Source organism: Ipomoea nil, unplaced genomic scaffold (assembly GCF_001879475.1).
Source record: "Ipomoea nil cultivar Tokyo-kokei standard unplaced genomic scaffold, Asagao_1.1 scaffold3104, whole genome shotgun sequence".
NCBI classification, from domain to species: Eukaryota; Viridiplantae; Streptophyta; class Magnoliopsida; order Solanales; family Convolvulaceae; genus Ipomoea; species Ipomoea nil.
The window spans coordinates 2,332,307-2,351,371 of record NW_017619532.1 but is presented as its reverse complement, the minus strand read 5'-3'; the positions used below and the strand labels follow the sequence as shown (position 1 = coordinate 2,351,371).

Below are 19,065 nucleotides of genomic sequence, written 5' to 3'. Positions count from 1 at the left end.
GAAATGTGCCCAAATAAGGTGTGACAATTTGAAGTCTTGAGATGTTTTATTGGATGTTACCTCTTTACACCTTGTGAGCTTGCATAAAACTCAAGTATGTTTATATCTTGTTGTGTGCTTGCATGGATTCTATCCTTCGTCTTGGGACCTCGGTATCTTATATAGAGATAGAATGATCAATGCATTTCATGAACAGAGAAAGGAGGCTTAAATAGCCTAGGCATACAACCGAACCACCACAATCTATGAGTAGTTATTGGACCTATTCTAATCCTACAAAGCAGGAAGAAATAATCCATACAATAGATTAAAACATATGTAAATATATTATGTCTTCTTACGCCCCCGCAAGATGGTGGATCCATCAGAGACACCCAGCTTGGAGCGAAACAATTCGTATGAGCGGCGTGGCAAAGATTTGGTAAGCATATCAGTGACCTGATCTTGTGTGCGAATGTAATGAACACGTAACGCCCCATTGTCAACAAGGTCACGAACAAAGAAAAAATCCAGCGCAAGGTGCTTTATTCAGGAATGATAGACGGGGTTTTTGCACACATAAGTAGCCCCCATGTTGTCACAATATAAGCCCGGTGCAGTAGTCACCCAGATCAAGCAGTAAGTTTCGTAGCCAAACTACTTCGGTCGCCACATTTGCAAGCGCACGATATTCCGCTTCGGTAGAGGACCGCACAACTGCTTTTTGACGAACTGATCGCCAGGAAATAATGTTAGACCCCAAATACACAACATACCCCTTCGTCATTCGTCCTCCGTCATGAATTCCACCCCAGCTAACATCTGAAAAAGCAGTGAGATTCAGACTTGATCCACGACGCAGAAACAGGGCGTGACACACAGTGCCCTTGAGATAACGTAGCACACATTTCACCCCTTGCCAATGCAACAAAGTTAGGGCATTCAGAAATTGCGATAGACGATTAACAATGAAGCTAACGTCAGGCCTAGTGATGGACAGATATTGCAGGAGCCCAACAGCACGCCGGTACAAGGTGTTATCCGCTAAACCCGAGCCATCATCACCATGTAGCTCTGTGGCAGACCCAGGCGTGGAAATGGACTTTGCATCCTGCATGTGAAATTCTGTGAGAATATTCGTTATATACTGTGCTTGAGAGAGAAAAATACCCGCGGGAGTGGGAACTAGCTCAACCCCAAGAAAGTGACGCAAAGGGCCGAGATCCTTGAGAGAAAACAGGGCTGCCAAGGACTTAACAAATTGACCCAAGAAGGCGGGAGAACTTCCTGTTAGGATTATATCATCCAAGTACACCATAAAATATGCCATAATATCACCATATTGATAGATAAAGAGAGAATAATCTGCCCTCGATTTCCTGAATCCAAAAGAAATTAAGAACGACGATAATGCCATATACCAGGCACGGGGAGCCTGTTTAAGACCGTAAATAGCCTTCTTCAAACGACACACATGTTTCGGTCGCAATGGATCACAGAACCCTGGGGGCTGTCTCATATAAACCTGTTCCATAAGCGTTCTATGCAAAAACGCATTATTCACATCCAGTTGCCGTAATGGCCAATTACGAGCTAACGCAATAGATAACACAATCCTTATTGTTGCAGGTTTAGCAACGGGACTAAAAGTGTCAAAATAGTCCTTGCCATGTTCCTGTAAATACCCCTTCACCACTAATCTAGCTTTATACCGATCAATAGATCCATCCTGTTTACGTTTAATACGGAACACCCATTTTCACCCGATTGGAGGTTCCGACCCAGAGGGAACAAGCTCCCACGTATCATTCTTAAGTAACGCCTAGAATTCTTCGGTCATCGCATTGCGCCAATAAGGTGACTTTTGCGCTTGACTCACAGTAGTTGGCTCCAACAGAGGAGGTAAGGCATGTGCTGAAGTCAAATTAACAAATTTTGAATTATAATACTTAGGATTGGGTTGTCGAAGCTGTTGCAAACATCTGGGGATTGTGTGCTCGCATGGATTCTATCCTTCGTCTTGGACCTCGGTATCTTGTACAGAGATCGAATGATCAATGCATTTCATGAACAGAGAAAGGGGGCTTAAATAGCCTAGGCATACAACCGAACCACCACAATCTATGAGTAGTTATTGGACCTATTCTAATCCTACAAAGTAGGAAGAAATAATCCATACAATAGATTAAAACATACGTAAATATATTATGTCTTCTTATCTTGAATACTTCGAAGTGGGAGTGTGTGCAAGTGGGGGCCGTAGAAAAGATAAATTTGGCAAGACCCGTGATACTGCTAATTACTACGTAAGCAATAATTAAACAAACACGAGACCAAATAAAGCAAGTAAATATCTTTATTGATCACGGTGAAGGCCCTAAGTACAATCTACTTGGTTGCTCTGAGTACCGACTGACTGCGGTCGGGATGCTCTAACAACAACCTATCGATCGTCCAAAAGTCCCTCACACTGTAGCTACTGTGGGTATTTATAGCCGCTGCGCCGGAGACACAAATCCGGTCGTTCGGCATGCTCTCCACGTAGCCACCACGTGTCATCCTCCCGGGCGCCTTGTCTGTCGTCGTAAGGAACCGCCACGTGTCCTTTGTCAGCTCTCTCGCCAAAGGGCTACCGCTCGGTGGTCGACACTGCCGCTCGGGTAACTCCCGGTCGGACCCCGACCAGGTTCTTCATAAGAATCCCGACCTGTTACCTGCAAAGACAAGAAGAAAAAGACAAAGGCAGACCAGCCGGGGTAAAGTAATGTCGGTCGGGATATTCCCTACCAAGAGCCCCCCAGCCCGGGCCTTTTTGACCGTCTGGGAAAAAACGGGACGGGATGAAGAAGCCCAACCGTCAGCCATCAAACCGACCAGCCAGCTGTCATTCCTTCCCTCGCCACGTGTCGGCCACTGCCGGCCTCTGCGACTGCAACAGTCGCATCGGAATCAGCGCGGGTCGTGTCACGCAAGTGGACTCGTTTCCCGCCTAAATGCTCTCCTATAAATAGGCCCTTGAGGCCCTCATTTGAACTTTCTCCAATCTATTGCTTCGATCGGTACCCTCAGAGAGTCCCAGCAGAGCACTTTAGTGAGGCAATTGAGCAAAAGACTTCAAGACTCTCCTCGCAAAGCACCTTCAATCGGTAAGTTCTCAGCCCCCTCTCTTACTTAGCATTTACATTCATACGTAGAACTGGTAGGTCGCAACTAACTGTCCCGGACGTCTCGAGTCCTTTACTAACCCGACCGACCTTTAGGTAGATCGAAATGACGGACTCCGACAGCCAAAACGCCTCGATCGCGGACTATGACGAGGAAATCGAGCATCTTAGCGACGAAGAAGTGGACATCATGTCCTACTCTCCCGAGGTCGTTCACCGACCGGTACAAGCCCCCGAGCGAAGAGAAGCATCAAGCTCCTCTGAGTCATCGAGCTCCAGCTCAAGCGGGTCGGGGAGTTCCAGCGAAGGAGAAGAAGGAACCTCGACAGGCAGACAAGATTCCCCGACCGAGGGCGTTAGGGAAACGACAACCCGGGTGATTGGGGATCACCCGGAAGCCATTCCTCGAGGAGACGACCGGGAAAACACTCCCGAGCCGGCAGAGGAAGATACAACCGGACCGACCGCACCAGCCGCTGAGGAGTTCGAATTCTTGAATAGCGAGAATGTCGAACAGCAAATGAGCCGATTGACCAAAGGTGAAGCGGCCAGGATCGCCGAGAGGCTCAGGGGTCGGGTAGAGTTCGACACGAGCCGGAGGCTCGGGAATGTCATCGATCGGCATCGGGGCAAATGGATCGGGATGCACTACGACTCCCTGATGGCCCCGATTGCTATTCCCTTCCCCCCTCTCCTGACAGCCTTCTTGGGGTACTACCGGGTCGTTCCGACCCAGATCTGCCCCAACTCGCATAGGATCATCGCTTGCTTCCCTCAAATCTGCGCCCGACACGAGGCAGCTTGCACGATGGAGTTATTCAACTTCATCTATCAAGTAAAGGTTCTCCCGGGCAGCTATGGAGACGGCTTTCTGATGTTGCAGTCCTGAGCAGACATGTGCGCGATCAAAGGGCTGCTCGGGAACAACAAAGGATGGAAGAACCGGATCTTCTCCATCAAGTACGATCCCTGGATCCTACCGGTCGACCGTGCCTGGAGCACTCACTACCGGAAACAAGTTGTGCCGGTCGAGACGCAATTGCTCAAGGATACCGTCGCTCGGATCTCGAGCGAGCTGCACGAGTATACGATTTTCCGGACAGCCGAGAACCTCGAGGCGGCTAGGCTCCTGCCCCCCGTGTACGACCTGCCGGAGAAATATTTGCCCGTGCCGATGGGCGTGACGGTCGCCAAGCCGTCCAAACGGAAGAAGAAAGGTCTAACACCAACTAACTTCTCCCGATCATAACTCCCTGAGCACTGCTTTATCTTCCCGACTTAACTAACTTTCTTCTTTGTTTGCAGCAATGGCGGAGTTCGGAGATGACGACGCTCCTCTTCCCCCGCCCGCCAAGATCTCCCTTGGCGGAAAGAAGAAGCCGAAGGCGAAACCAACTGGGCAGACGGAGATCCCTACGGCCGACCCATAAGTGCCTCGACCATCACGACGGCCGAGGGCTTCGTCGTCGAGCCGACCGACGTCCTGGTTACCCGGGTGGAAGTCGCCCGGGGCAAGGAGAAAGTGCCCGACCAGGGCGTGACCAAAGTGGGCGGGATCAAGCGCCACCGAGAACAACGCAGCCCGAGCCCCTCAACCGGGCGAAACAAGGACGAGCCGTCCATACTGGCCCGTATTGGCAATGCCGGGCCAGTCAGAGAGGATCTGGGGAAGATGACCCCGACTCAAGTGGCCGAGAGGATCGGTCACGACCTGGCTGAGGTAAGCATCTTGTTCTTTTAAATTTTTATGCAAGTAACTCCGACCGGGCTGACTGAACCCCTTTTTAATTGCAGATCTCCCGAGCGGCCCAGCTTCTGCAAGGTCGGGCCATGCTGGCCGAGAAACCGACCGCCACAAGAAGACGGCTGCTCGACGCCTTCAGGAGGTCAAGGACATCCAGGCCGAGCTGGAGAAGGTCCAGAAGGACCTGAAAATGAGCGAGGAGGACCGGGTCTTGGCCGAGAAGGTCGCCCAACGGGCGATCGGGGATGCCAAGGAGCTAAAAGCCCGACTCGATAACCCGAACGAGTTGGTCCAATCTGTCTTCAAGGACAGCGAGTCGGGCACGGCATTCCTTACGGCGGCCCGAGGAACGAAGGTCGGGGAAGATCTAATCCTTTCATTCGGTCGGTGGGCCTTTAAGGCCGGGCAGAGGAAGATGCTTGAGCGGGCCCGGAATCGGATGGAGCAGGCCCTTGAAGGGGACGACCTCCAGTTGGTCCTTTCTGCGCTCCCTCCGGACCTGGCCGACCCCGGTCCCTCTCCCTTCGCCCCAAAAGACAAAGCGGCCGAGCCTAGCGGATCCACAGCGGCCACCTCAAGCGGGAGAGAGCCCTCTGAGAAGGGCGGAGCCCGGGAAGCGAAGAAGTAGAAACAGGACTTCTTCTTTTTGTAAAGGAACGCTGATCGGGAGCCCAGTCCCGAGATTGTACCGGGCATTCTCTTTTTAATTAATAAAATTTGCTTTTTGTCCCACTTGTATCATTCGTCTCTTTTCCTCGCACCTTTATTTTTAATCATGCGTGTGCCGACCCTTAATACTTGACCTCTTGGCCTTCTGGCCCGGTCATGCACTAGTCGACCGGTTCGACACCCGACCTTATGGCCTTATGGCCTGGTCGTGCATCCGAAATTTCGACGTCAAACTGGCCTACCCGAACGGGTTTACCTGATCTCCAGGCCTTGTCAAAATTTTGAAAATGGGTAAGCCTCCACGGTCGGGTTTTTCCCGAGCGACGGGCCTATAGATACTTCCTTCATCCCACCCCCCACACTATTGTACCTTCGAGGCACGAGTGGGTGCAATAGTGGAAAGAAGTTGGACGGATCGGGGAATTGTGCTGAGAGCTCCTGGCTTTCCCGATCGGTTGCGTGACCCAAATGTCCGCCGAAGAGAAGCGCATTTGACCGGTCGATAGACTCGCCCGGTCGATGTAACTTGACGATGGATTAACCTGCATATAATGAAGGTAACAAGAAATAACCGACCGGGCCGCCGTATGCAAACGGTCGAGCAATCACCGATCGTATATACATTAAACCTTCCCGCTCGCAGGCGGTTGAATAAATATTTAGAACAATAATTTTAATTACAAATGACGACTGGGACTAACTCGCAGGTCAAGTCCCCACTTCGTCCAAAGGTTACAAAAAATAGGCTAGTGCCTAAACATAACGAGGTGCTCGGAATTCCAAGTCCCCTCGATTACCCGACCGGTTGTTGTCTCCAGTCGATATGTCCCCGGCCGTATGATAGCGCTGATGATGTACGGCCCTTCCCAATTTTGAGCTAGCTTCCCTCCTTCCAAAGGTTGACTGGCCTCCCTTCGTCGTAGAACGTAGTCTCCCACCTGAAAATAACGAGGGTTAACCCGGACGTCCTTTGAACTCTTGACTCGCTTCTGATACTCGGCCATACGCCGAGCGGCTAGCTCTCTCTTCTCTTCGACCCCATCGAGATCCACGACCATCGCATGTTCGTTCTCCTCAGCGTTATAAGTTCTCTCTCGATCGGTCGGGATCCAAGCCTCGATCGGGAGTCGGGCTTCTGCTCCATAAACCAGGGCGAAAGGGGTCTCCAAAGTAGCCTCTCTCGGGGTCGTCCGATAAGTCCATAATACATATGGCAACTCATCGGCCCAACTACGACCGGCAGAGTGTAGCTTCTTTTTCAGACCTTCCAAAATCGTCCGGTTAGCATTTTCAACCTGCCCATTTCCCTGCGGGTAAGCCACCGACGACTGGACGTGGGTCGTCCCGATCGTGGCCAAGAAGTTTTGGAAGTATTGGCTTACGAATTGACGGCCATTGTCGCTGATGAGATGCACAGGCACGCCAAAGCGGAAATTACATTGCGCCAAAGGAACCGAGCACACTGCTGAGATGTGATCGTGGCTAACGGCTCGGCTTCAATCCACTTGGAGAAGTAATCGATGGCGACAGTCACAAACTTTCTCCGACCGGAGAGCTGAGGGAAGGGACCCAAAATGTCTACCTCCCACCTAGCAAAGGGAATTGCAGTCGTGACCGGCTGATAGAAGGTTGTCGGTCGTCCAGGCATCCGGGCAAACAGTTGGCACGTCTCACATTCCCAAGCTAACTTTTCACAGTCTAACTGGAGGGACGGCCAATAGTACCCGATCAGCATGATACGACGGGCTAGTGATCGGCCTCCTTGGTGTGAAGAACAAATACCCGAATGCAATTCCTTCATAACCAAATCGGCCTCAAACGTGGTTAAGCAACGCATAAGAGGGCCTCCATACGATCGCCTGTAGAGACGACCGTCCAAGACTTGGAACCTCGGGGCTCTAAGCTTGGCCTTCCGAGCACGGTGAGGGTCGTCCGGAAGCCGACCGTGCTCGAGGAACTCCTTCAGATCAGTGATCCAATTGTCTTCTACCGGTTGGATTGGATTGACCGGTAGGCGATGGATGCTATGTCTCGGGATCACCAGAATCCGAGCTATCTTTGACATGTGTTCCGGGGCGTCTTGAGCCAACTTAGACAAGATGTCCGCGTCGGCATTATCCAATCGGGGTATATGCCGGACGGTATACCCCCGGAACTGAGCAAGCTTCTCCATGGCTAGGTCTCGGTATAGCTGTAGATGCTCTCCATTGACTTCATAATCTCCAAGAACCTACCCGACTACGAGCGCAGAATCTGTTTGAGCCCGAATGTATTCAGCCCCCAAGTCCCGAGCGCACTGTAAGCCATTGATGAAGGCTTTGTACTCGACTTCATTGTTAGTCGGATGGAACTGATACATGAGAGCAAAATAAACTTTGAATCCTTCTGGGCTCGTGACCACCACTCCTCCTCCTGCTCCTTTCTTGCTACTCGACCCATCAGTAGCCAACGACCACCACTCAGCCTCGGGATCCGCAACCTCCGGTGGTCGGGTATCCCGGGCGGTGCATTCGACCAAGAAATCAGCAAGGGCCTGACCTTTGATGGCTGGTCTCGGTCGGTATTCGACCGCGTACTGGGTCAGCATTAACGCCCACTTGACTAGGCGACCGGATGATGAAGCAGTTCGGAGGACTGGCCCGATCGGCTGATCGGTCAACACGCGAATTGCTCGACCCTGGAAGTAGGGAGCCAACTTCTTCGCGGCAATGTACAAGGCGTAGACGACCTTCTCTAACCGGGAGTACCGGAGCTCGGGACCATGTAGCGCGTGGCTTACATAGTACACCGGTCGCTGGACCCCTTCCGGATCGATTCGGCACAATACTGCGCTTACTGCACGATCGAAAATGGCGAGGTATACTTCTAGCTCTTCTCCGAGCTCGGGCTTTGAGAACACAATTGGTGACATGAGATACTCCTTCAGCTCATCAAAAGCCGCTCGGCATTCTTCGTCCCAGACAAATCCATTAACTTTCCGCAATACCTTGAAGAAAGGTAAAGCGCGCTCGGCTAACTTAGAGAGGAACCGGCTGAGAGCTGCCAACCGACCGGTCAATTGCTGGACCTCCCGAACGGTAGAAGGTGGTTGCATGTCCAGAATCGCTTTTACTTTGGCCGGGTTGGGCTCGATTCCCCTCTTGGTCATCATGTAGCCGAGGAACTTGCCGGTCTGAACCGCAAATGTGCACTTGGTCAGGTTCAGCCGCAACTGGTACTTCCTCATGATCCGGAAGCACTCCCGAAGGTCCCGAATGTGGTCGGATCGGTCCCGACTCTTGACCAGCATATCATCTATGTAAGCTTCCATCATTCGGCCCAGCAGATCAGCGAAGAGCATATTGACCATCCTCTGGTAGGTCGCTCCCGCGTTACGGAGGCCGAACGGCATCACTCGGTAGCAATACAGCCCGTCCGGGGTCACGAAGGCTGTCTTGCTCTCATCTTCATGGTGCATCATTATCTGATGATATCCCTTGAATGCATCCATGAAGCTCATCAACTCGGCCCCGGCCGTCTCGTCGACCATCTGATGGATACTTGGTAGAGGATACGGGTCGAGCGGACAGGCCTTGTTGAGGTCAGTGAAGTCTATGCACATCCTCCAAGCTGGGGGCTTTAGAACAAGAACAATGTTGGCCACCCACTCGGGATAGATCACCGGTCGGATGTGCTCGATCGCCGCCATCTTCTTGACTTCTTCTCGGACAAACTCGCGGCGATCGGAAGAAAGGTGCCGGGTCTTCTGTACGACCGGCTTTGCTGCGGGATCGACGGCTAATTTGTGACAGATTACCGATCGATCGATCCCGGGCATATCTTCGGGCCCCCATGCAAAGATATCGGCATACTCCCGGAGTATGGCCAAGATGTCTGCTCGGAGCTCGGGGGTTAGGGCCCGGCCAATCTTAATCTTCCTGTCCGGTCGGTCCTCGGACAGGAGAACTTCCTCTATTTCTTCGGAAGGCTCAGGTTGCTCCTTCCGATCCTTAGCCTCCTTCTTGGCTATGGTATTCACCCGGGAAGACTGACCGGAGTCGCGTCTGTTGACCGCTCGGGTGTAACACTTCCGGGCGGATTGGACGTCGCCGCGGACTACGCCGACCCCATTCGGGGTGGGGAATTTCATGCATTGGTGGGGCATAGAAATTATCCCACCGATCTTCATAATGGCGGGTCGGCCCAAGATAATGTTGTAGACGCAATGGAGGTTGACCACAACAAAATCTAGCTCCGTCTTGATCGACTTTGGGGATGTGCCGATCTCAACTGGGAGCGTTATTTTTCCCTCGGGGTAAACAAGAGCCCCGGTAAAACCAGACAGTGGTACACCGACCGGAGTCAGCTCCTTCCTGTCAAGTCCAAGTTTCTCGAACATGTCCAAATAAAGGACGTTCACACTGCTGCCAGTGTCTACCATAACCCTCTGGACGTCCGTCCCTTTCACATCAATCGTGACCACGAGTGCCTCCATGCCATGGTCACCGCTGTTGGGTTGATCTTCGAGGGTGAAGGTTATGGGCTCCATCTTTTGCCTCTTCCCGGTCTCCCGGGAATCCACTATGGCGACCGGGCAATTACTCCTCGGTCGGGAAGTGTCTTCCAATCCACCGAAAATGACGTGGATGGTCGGCTTTCCTGATGGTCGGCTGCTAGACGGAGGGTCAGAGTCCCGTCGGTCATCGCGACGATCGTCTCTTCGGTCCTGACCTGACCGATCGGAGCGTCCATCACGACCAGAGCGATCGGAACGGTGATGGGAACGCCGGTGATCTCTCCGATCGGTGTTCCTCTTGGGGTCTTCTCTCCTCCACACACACTTGTCCAACTTCCCAAGATTGAGCAAATCCTCCAACAGTTGGCGCAAGTGGGTACACTCTTCAGTGTCATGCCCGGCACATCGGTGGTAAGCGCAATGCTTACTCTTGTCGGGGCCGTCTCGATCGGGATGGGGGAGTTTGATGAGATTGCAGGACTGGGCGTACTGCATGGCCTCCGCTGCGGATCGGTTCAGGGCCGTAAACTCACCAGGCCTGGTGCGGGATCGGGGATGGTTCTCACCCGATCGGTGTTCCGCCCGGCCGGCCGGTTTACGGGACGAAGACCCGACCTCCTGCGAGCGTTTTACGGCATTCGCCTCGCCGGCGTTGGCATAATCTGTGACCCTTCGAACGGCCTCCTCATATGTGGCCGGGGGGTGTAGAATGAAATCCTGGTACAAATAACCAGCCCGGAGGGAGATGTGAAGCATATGGGTGGCGGTCGCATCATCCATGGGCTCGACCTCCCCGACCGCCGCCTTCCATTTGACGAGGAAGTCGGTCAAGCTCTCCCCTTCAAGCTGCTTGGCCTTCTCCAGATACATATAAGACTTTCTCACCACCTTGGAAGTGATGAACTTCCTCACAAACTTGATCACCAAGGTGTCAAACTTGTCGATCGAGCCCGGCTGCAAGGTTCGGAACCATTCCGCCGCTCGACCGGTAAGCGTGGAATAAAAAGCCCTACACATTACGGCGTCTGATACGCCCTTCAGCATCATATTGCTGTAGAAGTCATTAACATGGACCTCGGGGTCCGTCCGGCCATCGTAACTCTTCTCTTCGGAGACCTTTAAATCAAGCGAGTAAGGCTGAGCCATCACTGCCGCTGTAAAAGGCGTCTGGTGTAAGGTCGATTGGTCGACCGGGGGTGTTGCAGGGTGCGCGTTTCTGAATTGCGCAAACTCCGCCTGGAGGTTGTAGAGCAATCCTCGGGTCTCGTTGAGCTCGGCGGCTTGGGCAGCTTGGGCTGCATCCCGAGCGCGTCGTCGTCGGTGAGATCTCGACCCGCTATGCCCGGATGAAGCCTCCTGGCTGGCTTCCTGCATCTGTACGTCTTCCTGCTGGCGGTTCGGGTCTTGGGGCCCCAAACGTTGCCGCATCTCCGGTCGAAGACGATCAAAAGCTGCCGCCCGGGCAACTTCTTCGGGGTCCTCCACTTGGGTGGGAACCTCGGCTGCTTGCTGGGCCTGCCGTGGTGCCTCCATCGCATCAGCACCCCCCGACCCCAACCGCGAACGAGCCGAGTGTCGAGCCCGGGAAGCGGGCTGATGCTGCGGCTCTACCTGTGCGGCCGGGTAAACTGGAAGGGCAGCGGCTGGAGCCGTGTACGCAGGCGTATATGGTGGATAGCCAACCGGGGGCGTGTAATACATCGGTTGGCCAGGCCAATACCCGTACGGCGGAGGTGGGACCGGGTATGGATACTGGCCGGGATACATCATCGGCTGTTGTGGATATGGCTGACCGGGTGTTGGGTACCCCGGTTGAATGTAGTTCACCGGCTGTTGGGTGGCCGGGTATGTGTTGGATGGATGTGGTGGTGAGAGATTGAGGTTGAGGTCCATGGTCTGACCTTGTTGTTGCGTTGCCTGGTGGTCGGATGAACTGGCTGCATCCGCCTGGTCGTCAGCAAAAAGGTTTTGTGCCCACGGATACATTGTTGATGAAGGACCGGGTGCTCGTCAAGACGTTTGCTTTCTTGCACGGTTCCCCACAGACGGCGCCAAAATGATACTGCTAATTACTACGTAAGCAATAATTAAACAAACACGAGACCAAATAAAGCAAGTAAATATCTTTATTGATCACGGTGAAGGCCCTAAGTACAATCTACTTGGTTGCTCTGAGTACCGACTAACTGCGGTCGGGATGCTCTAACAACAACTTATCGATCGTCCAAAAGTCCCTCACACTGTAGCTACTGTGGGTATTTATAGCCGCTGCGCCGGAGACACAAATCCGGTCGTTCGGCATGCTCTCCACGTAGCCACCACGTGTCATCCTCCCGGGCGCCTGTCTGTCGTCGTAAGGAACCGCCACGTGTCCTTTGTCAGCTCTCTCGCCAAAGGGCTACCGCTCGGTGGTCGACACTGCCGCTCGGGCAACTCCCGGTCGGACCCCGACCGGGTTCTTCACAAGAAGCCCGACCTGTTACCTGCAAAGACAATAAGAAAAAGACAAAGGCAGACTAGCTGGGGTAAAATAATGTCGGTCGGGATATTCCCTACCAACCCGGAATTGAAAAATCTTGGTGTGACATGAGAAAAAATGTGAGCTTTTGGTGAGCTAAGGAAAAGGCATGAGGGGTAGTAAAGGAGAAGAAAAGAAAAAGTCAAAAGAAAAGAGCCAAAAAGAGACAAATGGCCACCCTTATGAGAGGAAAGCCATCTTGTTAGGATTTTGGGCAATCATTGCACTGCCTTTGAAAAAACGTAGAGCTCTACGTGAAGTCGGTTGTCCCAATGACGTTATCCTAGGAGATGAGAAAACAAGAGAGGAGGTGAGCCACCCTGCTAGGATTCGGGTACCCATTGCATTGTTTTCGAAAAGGCGTGGAGCTCCACGTGAAGTTGGGTCACTCGATGACGTTATTCTAGGGGGTTGAGAAGAAAAGAGAGTCACGCTAAGCCAAAATGCATGGAGAGGCCCATGTCATACCTTCACATTACTTTACATGTCGGTTCTTTTGGGCCGGTTTTGAGGCAAACTTGCACACATAGTTCCCACTAGTTGGCTCAGCCTTGCAAGGCCCTCGAGGATTGGATGATTTGAAGTAAGAGAAGGAGAAAAGAACAAAAAGAAAGAAAGAAAGAAAGAAAAAATAGGGAAAGAAGAAGAATTCTTTGCAATTGCTTGCTTGGCATAAAAAATTTGTGTGAGAAGTGTGTCCCTTGGTACTTTTTTTGTGACCTGGTGGGGCTTGCTTGGCATAAAAAAAGTTGTGTGTGAGAAGGATGTCATTCATTAGATTCTTGTGCTTTACTTTGCATTAATTGGCCATGTTAAGTATCTTCTAAAGCTATCTTTTGGCACTCATGCTTTGATTTGATTGATGACTTGCTTGAGGGCAAAGAATGTTAAAAGTGTAGAAACGTTTGATAAGTGCCAAAAGATGCTTACTTTTGAAAGCCAATATGAGAATATTTTGCACTAAATTGAAGATTACGTTTGCTAAACAAGAGATAATTGGGTGTGAATCACTTTAGAAGATGTATTTGGAATGGGGGAGGATAAATTGCTATGATCTACATGATTGGTGAAGCTAAAATGGAGGAAACATAGAGCAAACTTGAAGATTGGACAGTAGAGCTTCCACCACGATCGTGGTGAAACTTCTGCATACTGTCACGTGGGCTACCACGGTCGTGGTGGAGGAAGGGGCGACGAGTAAGTGGCATCCGCCATGATCATGATCATGGACCACGAGAAGGGAATTCCAGCTTTCAAGGGCGATTTTCAACAGTATAAATAAGGGGTTTTTCAAGATTTTTGGGAGAGACAACAACTTACATTAAAGTTCTTCATCTTCTAGAGAGAGCGAGTGTGTGTGTGTGTGTGTGTGTGTGTGTTAGGGCTGGAGAGAATTGACAAATCTCTTGTGGATTGAATCTTGGTAACTCTCTATCTTTCATCTCTTAATTTCTATTTAATATTTCCTATATTGCATCTTGATTTCAATTCACTTGTGATTTCAATTTTCAATTTAAGACAATGTGTGGCTAGATCATCTAGGAATTGGATATGATTGCCTTGAGACTATGCATTCTTGACCTTTAATTGTTGAAATTGATAAGATGTTATGTGAAGTTTTGATTATTTCTCCATTGATGGCCACAATGAGTAAGGATTGTGAGAGAGTGAAATTGGTAAGAGATTGTGATTCCACGTAGTTTAATTTTACTCATTTATAATTCTCGTTCTAGATTCGAGAGGGAAAGACCCAGAATGAGTCGTAGGCTAGATGTTCGATGAAATGCCTTAGCCAAAATACCAGTATGAGAGTCTAAGTATGTATCGGCTTAGTGTTTGCAATGCGATCTCCCAAAAGCTAGTCACTCTTTGCACTACTCCGAGTCTACTTCGTCGAATGAATGCATAGGATCAAGAGCTATCTATCCAATTTCCCGTTTTTACTTGCTTCAAATTTACCTTTACTTTAATGCTTTGCACTCTCGATTCAAACACTTGCAAATGCTATTCTTTTACCTAGATGCTTCTTATTAGTCCATCCATTACTTGTGGTTGCCTTGCACTTCACTTACTCGAAGTTGCCATCCTCTTGAGAACGACATTCCTGGGAAATCACATTTCCCAACCTACTTTCCATCCAACGCTAAACTTCAAGATTGCCAGCCGTTCTATTAAAAGTTGGGGCCCTGTCTAATAGTTTAATTTGGACTTTCGTTATTTTTGTTTCGAGATGCAATCTAAATATAATAGAATAAAACTAGAGAGACAAAGGGAGATGGATTTTTTTAACATTTAAATTTTGCTATAATGATACATAGAAATATTTATTTATAAAGGTAAGAAGCATAATCCCATGAAGATAAATATAGAAGTCTAGAAGATCTAGAAAATCTGTATAACCGATAATTGAGTCCAAATTCATTTCTACTTCAAGTTATTGTATTCGATAACAAAAATAAAAAAATGTAATAATTTTTTTTTGTCCAAATATAATGTATAAAAATTCAACAAAGAAAAAAATACAATTCAAAAGTGACATTTTTTGTGCATATTTAAATACAAAATTATTCACCAAAATTTCGATATCAATTTTTCTAAAATTTTATTTTCAAATACAATTAGAGCCAATCTATGAATTCTAAAAAATAAATATCAGCTATAAATATTATATATTATATAAAAAATATTTTTAAAAAATTGGACCCTTACCCCAAAAATCGGGGGCTATGTGTTGTCGCCCTGACCGCACATGATCAGAGCCGGCCCTGTTTGCGAGCAATTATTATCAATCTAATTATAATTATTGCAATAAGTAAAGGCATCCAACTTGTTACTATAAACTTAAATCAAATGGAAAAAAGAGAAGTAGGTAAATGATAAAGTTTGACTTCATATATCAAGAGAATTGTGTCTATGAAGGAATTTCATCAAACACATAACAAGCATTTTGACTCTATCTATTAATTAATTATACACAAAAAATAATATAAACAATTTTCTCCAAGGGAAAAAAAACATAAAAATAAAAAGGCATTATAGAGTGTCTTCTTCAACTCTTCAAGAGTATGTATGCTAAGCTACTTATAATTTGAGACATTGAAAACGCAATATTGCTTTTCGGCAGGCAATTTGCACAATTCAGTTTGTATGTATTTATGGTTTTCATTGATCGGCGCCGGCGCCCACGGCAGCACCGCGCGGCGAGCCCGTCTTGTGCCCGGGCTCAGCGTCGGCGGCTAGCAGAGCTCCGCTGTTCTTCCTGGAGGTGCTCTTGGTGAGATGATTGTAACAGCCCTTCTCCTTGAAGAGCTGAGAGAAGTGGGGCTTGCAGTAGAGTAGGCCGTCCAGTGCAGCGTAGGATGAGGTTGTGAGCTTGCACCCTCCATGGGCGCACTTGAAGCAGTTCTGGTGATAGAAATCTCCGTCCACCGTCACCTGCATGTCCTCATTGTTTCAAGTGATGATGAGTACACTAATTGAGGATAAAATTATAAACTAAGGGTGACAATTTTTTTTTTGTTGTTGTTGATATGGGAATAGGGACGAGGATGGGGATGGAGTTGTATTAATCTCGGGAGATGGAGATGGTGATGAGAAATCCGCAGTCACTATGCGAGGGCGTGAACTGGATAAATTCCGCTTTGTGATCATAACGGGCAAAGAACTATACAAGGAGATAAACCAACTTAGGTTGCCCATAACTGACCAACTCAAATTAAGAAGGTTGGAATTTGAACTCCTAACCTTGTATTTACCAGTCTGTATCCTTAGCCATCTTGGCTGGAGTTACCTCCAGAGAATTACTATTGAAGTGCCATTTTTACATTTGTCACTGACTTTCAAAAGTAGCAATTTAGGCACATGATTACTATTCTCCCCGTCCCTAATTGATTGTCTCATTTGCTTTTTGCATAGTTTTTAATACAACATAATAAATGTTATTAATTTTCTAATTTTGCCCCTCAAAAGTAAGTGTTATTTGTACAAAATACAATCGTACTTACCTCATTAATTGTCTAGAAATTTGAAAAGTCAAAAGGTTAAATTAGGAAATGTAGAATTATAATTATGCTCAATTTTGAAAATAGGACACTATTTTAGGACAAACGAAAAAGGAAAGTAAGACACATAAAATGGAACGAAGGGAGTCTTTTTTAATACTCCGTAATAAATTTGGATTTTCAGGTGTCAAAAGACCTTTTGGTCTAGCGGTATAACTGTAACTCAGGTCTAGTGTAGGGACATTGACTCTATGTGCTTCGTTAGATTTATTATTGTGGGACCAAAATTATTAAAAACTTGAAAATAGCTATATGATAAGGGCTAACCTTCTCCAAGGGGTAAACAGTTTTCTTGCAGGCTGCACACTTTTCTTGGGTGCCAGAAAACATAGAAGATAGTTTGCTAGGGGTCCTTGTCTGCAATAATAAGATATAAATGTATGTAAATATATATTATTACCCGATATATGTGACATTCTTTTTTTTTTTTTTTTTTTGAGTACATATGTGTGACATGTTCTAATTCATCTACTATTACAATCTCACAAACTAGTCAATCACATATGTTAGATGATTAGTTGTATATATGGTTGAAAAGAAATATAAAAGAAGAGCAATCGAGGAAGCAAAAAATATCACTTGGCTGAGTTGGATGCCGACTCAACCTAGCTAGGTGGACTTAGGCACCTAAGACGCCTAGTCAGCCGATTAGTCAACCAATCAACTGGAAGCCACCTAGGACTGAAATTGCCTCAACCTAGGGGCGCTTAGTGCCTAGTCAGTACCTAAGCTGATTTTTACAACACTTAAAATCATGATATGCGATAAAAATTTTACAGGAATCTATATATTAATTTTTATTTTTTTTTAAAAAAGAGTTAAATGGTGGAGTTTGTTTACCAGTTCGGGTTGCTTCCCAACTTCTCATCCACCCACCAAAAAAAAAAAAAAAGAAAAAAAAAAAAAGATTAGGCACATGCATAAACAATGTAAACAAAATTGAATAAATTTTGTTAATAAAATAGAATATACTCCGTAATATATTATATATTCACCGTAAAAATAAAAATAAAACAATTAACAATATTCTAATGTGCTGATTAGCATCAATGTGTTGGGGTAAGAAAATGATGGAGAAAACTAACATGATTGAGACCTTACAGAGACCCCTTTCTCTTTAAGGATTTGTTCAAAATGAGGCTTACAATACAACACTCCTTCCATGGAGGAATAATTGCTCAACTGCACCCAATAAAATCACCATCATTTTATTAATTATAATCTCAAAATTTGCAGGGAAAAAAATAATAACATATCGAGTAAATAAAAGAATCAGATCTTATCGAACATCATACCGATAGCCGTCCGTTGCAGTGGGTGCACCTGAAACAAGTGTTGTGATAAGGAACGCCACCGGGAGCTACCATCTCCGCAATGTAAACGGTTTTGTCACAAGCCTTGCATTTTTGCGTGGTTCCACTATTATAAGCCGACATCCTTACAGAATCTTAACTTATTGCTCAACTAATCAGATCAAAATGCGAGTAACGAAACGAATTTGAAACTCCTTTATTAATTTATTCCGCAATAGCTTAAGAAATGGAGTTTCAATGATACAAATGCCCAGCAATGCAATGCTTAATGGCATTTTTCAGATGAATTAGTTTGCTGTGTGTTTCTGGATGGGATTGAATTTAGGACATACATGCAATGATAGACATATGATGATATTGAAACATGTGGAAATGCTTCAATGTTTCATGCTATTTTCATGGCACATTTTATGGGTTTTAACATTGGAATATGTCTGTATTGACACTTGCCATACTTGTCCCTTCACATATTTAATTTAGATACATGCATTTATGCTTCATAAATCATAATATAAATATCAATAAGTATTCAGTATTTTTCTATAATGTTACGGGTAAAAATGTTGCCTACGTAAATAAAAATGATTGTGTTCATAATTTTTTGGGGTTCCCGATAGGTTCAAGGTCTCAATCTATAATAATCCTAGACCATATTCTGACCACCTCATTCATTGTCCTTTTAGGACTCAATTCAATTCAAAGAGGGCGGTGAATACATTATACATGTATCACACAGAACTCCTATCGTTAGAAAGAGAGAGCTTAGCAAGCTTGTTGGCGATTTTGTTTTGTTCTCTATAGATATATATGCTCTAAGCTAGGCTCACATCCCATCACCTGGTAAACATTCGGTACGCATTACTGAAAATTATGAAATTTCCGACCACCTGAAAGTGATCTTAAATCAAATCGAAAGTCTTGTTCCGACCACTTTTAGTATCCGAAAAAACTTTTGTTGCTATTTCCTACCACATTTTTAGTTTCAACTTGATTTAAGATCACTTTCAGGTGGTCGGAAATTCCATAATTTCTAGTAGTGGGTAGCACTCATTGAGAATATTTAGTATTAGACTCCTCATTCCTTTATTTTTCAAGAGTTTAATCGTCTTAGGCTCTTAGCAT

General features: G+C 47.3%; 2 protein-coding genes across 2 annotated transcripts; both read right to left on the bottom strand.

Moving 5' to 3' along the window:
• Positions 1-577: 577 nt before the first annotated feature.
• On the bottom strand, positions 578-1,513 carry LOC109166672 (uncharacterized mitochondrial protein AtMg00810-like). The gene has a single exon (XM_019315559.1). The coding sequence runs from the start codon at positions 1,511-1,513 to the stop codon at positions 578-580; it is 936 nt and encodes a 311-aa protein (XP_019171104.1).
• A 13,954-nt stretch (positions 1,514-15,467) lies between these two features.
• LOC109166655 (LIM domain-containing protein WLIM2b-like) lies at positions 15,468-18,174 on the bottom strand. Its single transcript, XM_019315547.1, has 5 exons — positions 17,926-18,174; positions 17,716-17,812; positions 17,471-17,490; positions 16,898-16,987; positions 15,468-16,004 (listed from the first exon to the last, which is right to left on the bottom strand). Exons 1-5 carry the CDS (start codon positions 18,064-18,066, stop codon positions 15,732-15,734), a joined length of 621 nt encoding a protein of 206 aa, XP_019171092.1. The 5' UTR covers positions 18,067-18,174; the 3' UTR covers positions 15,468-15,731.
• Positions 18,175-19,065: the final 891 nt, after the last annotated feature.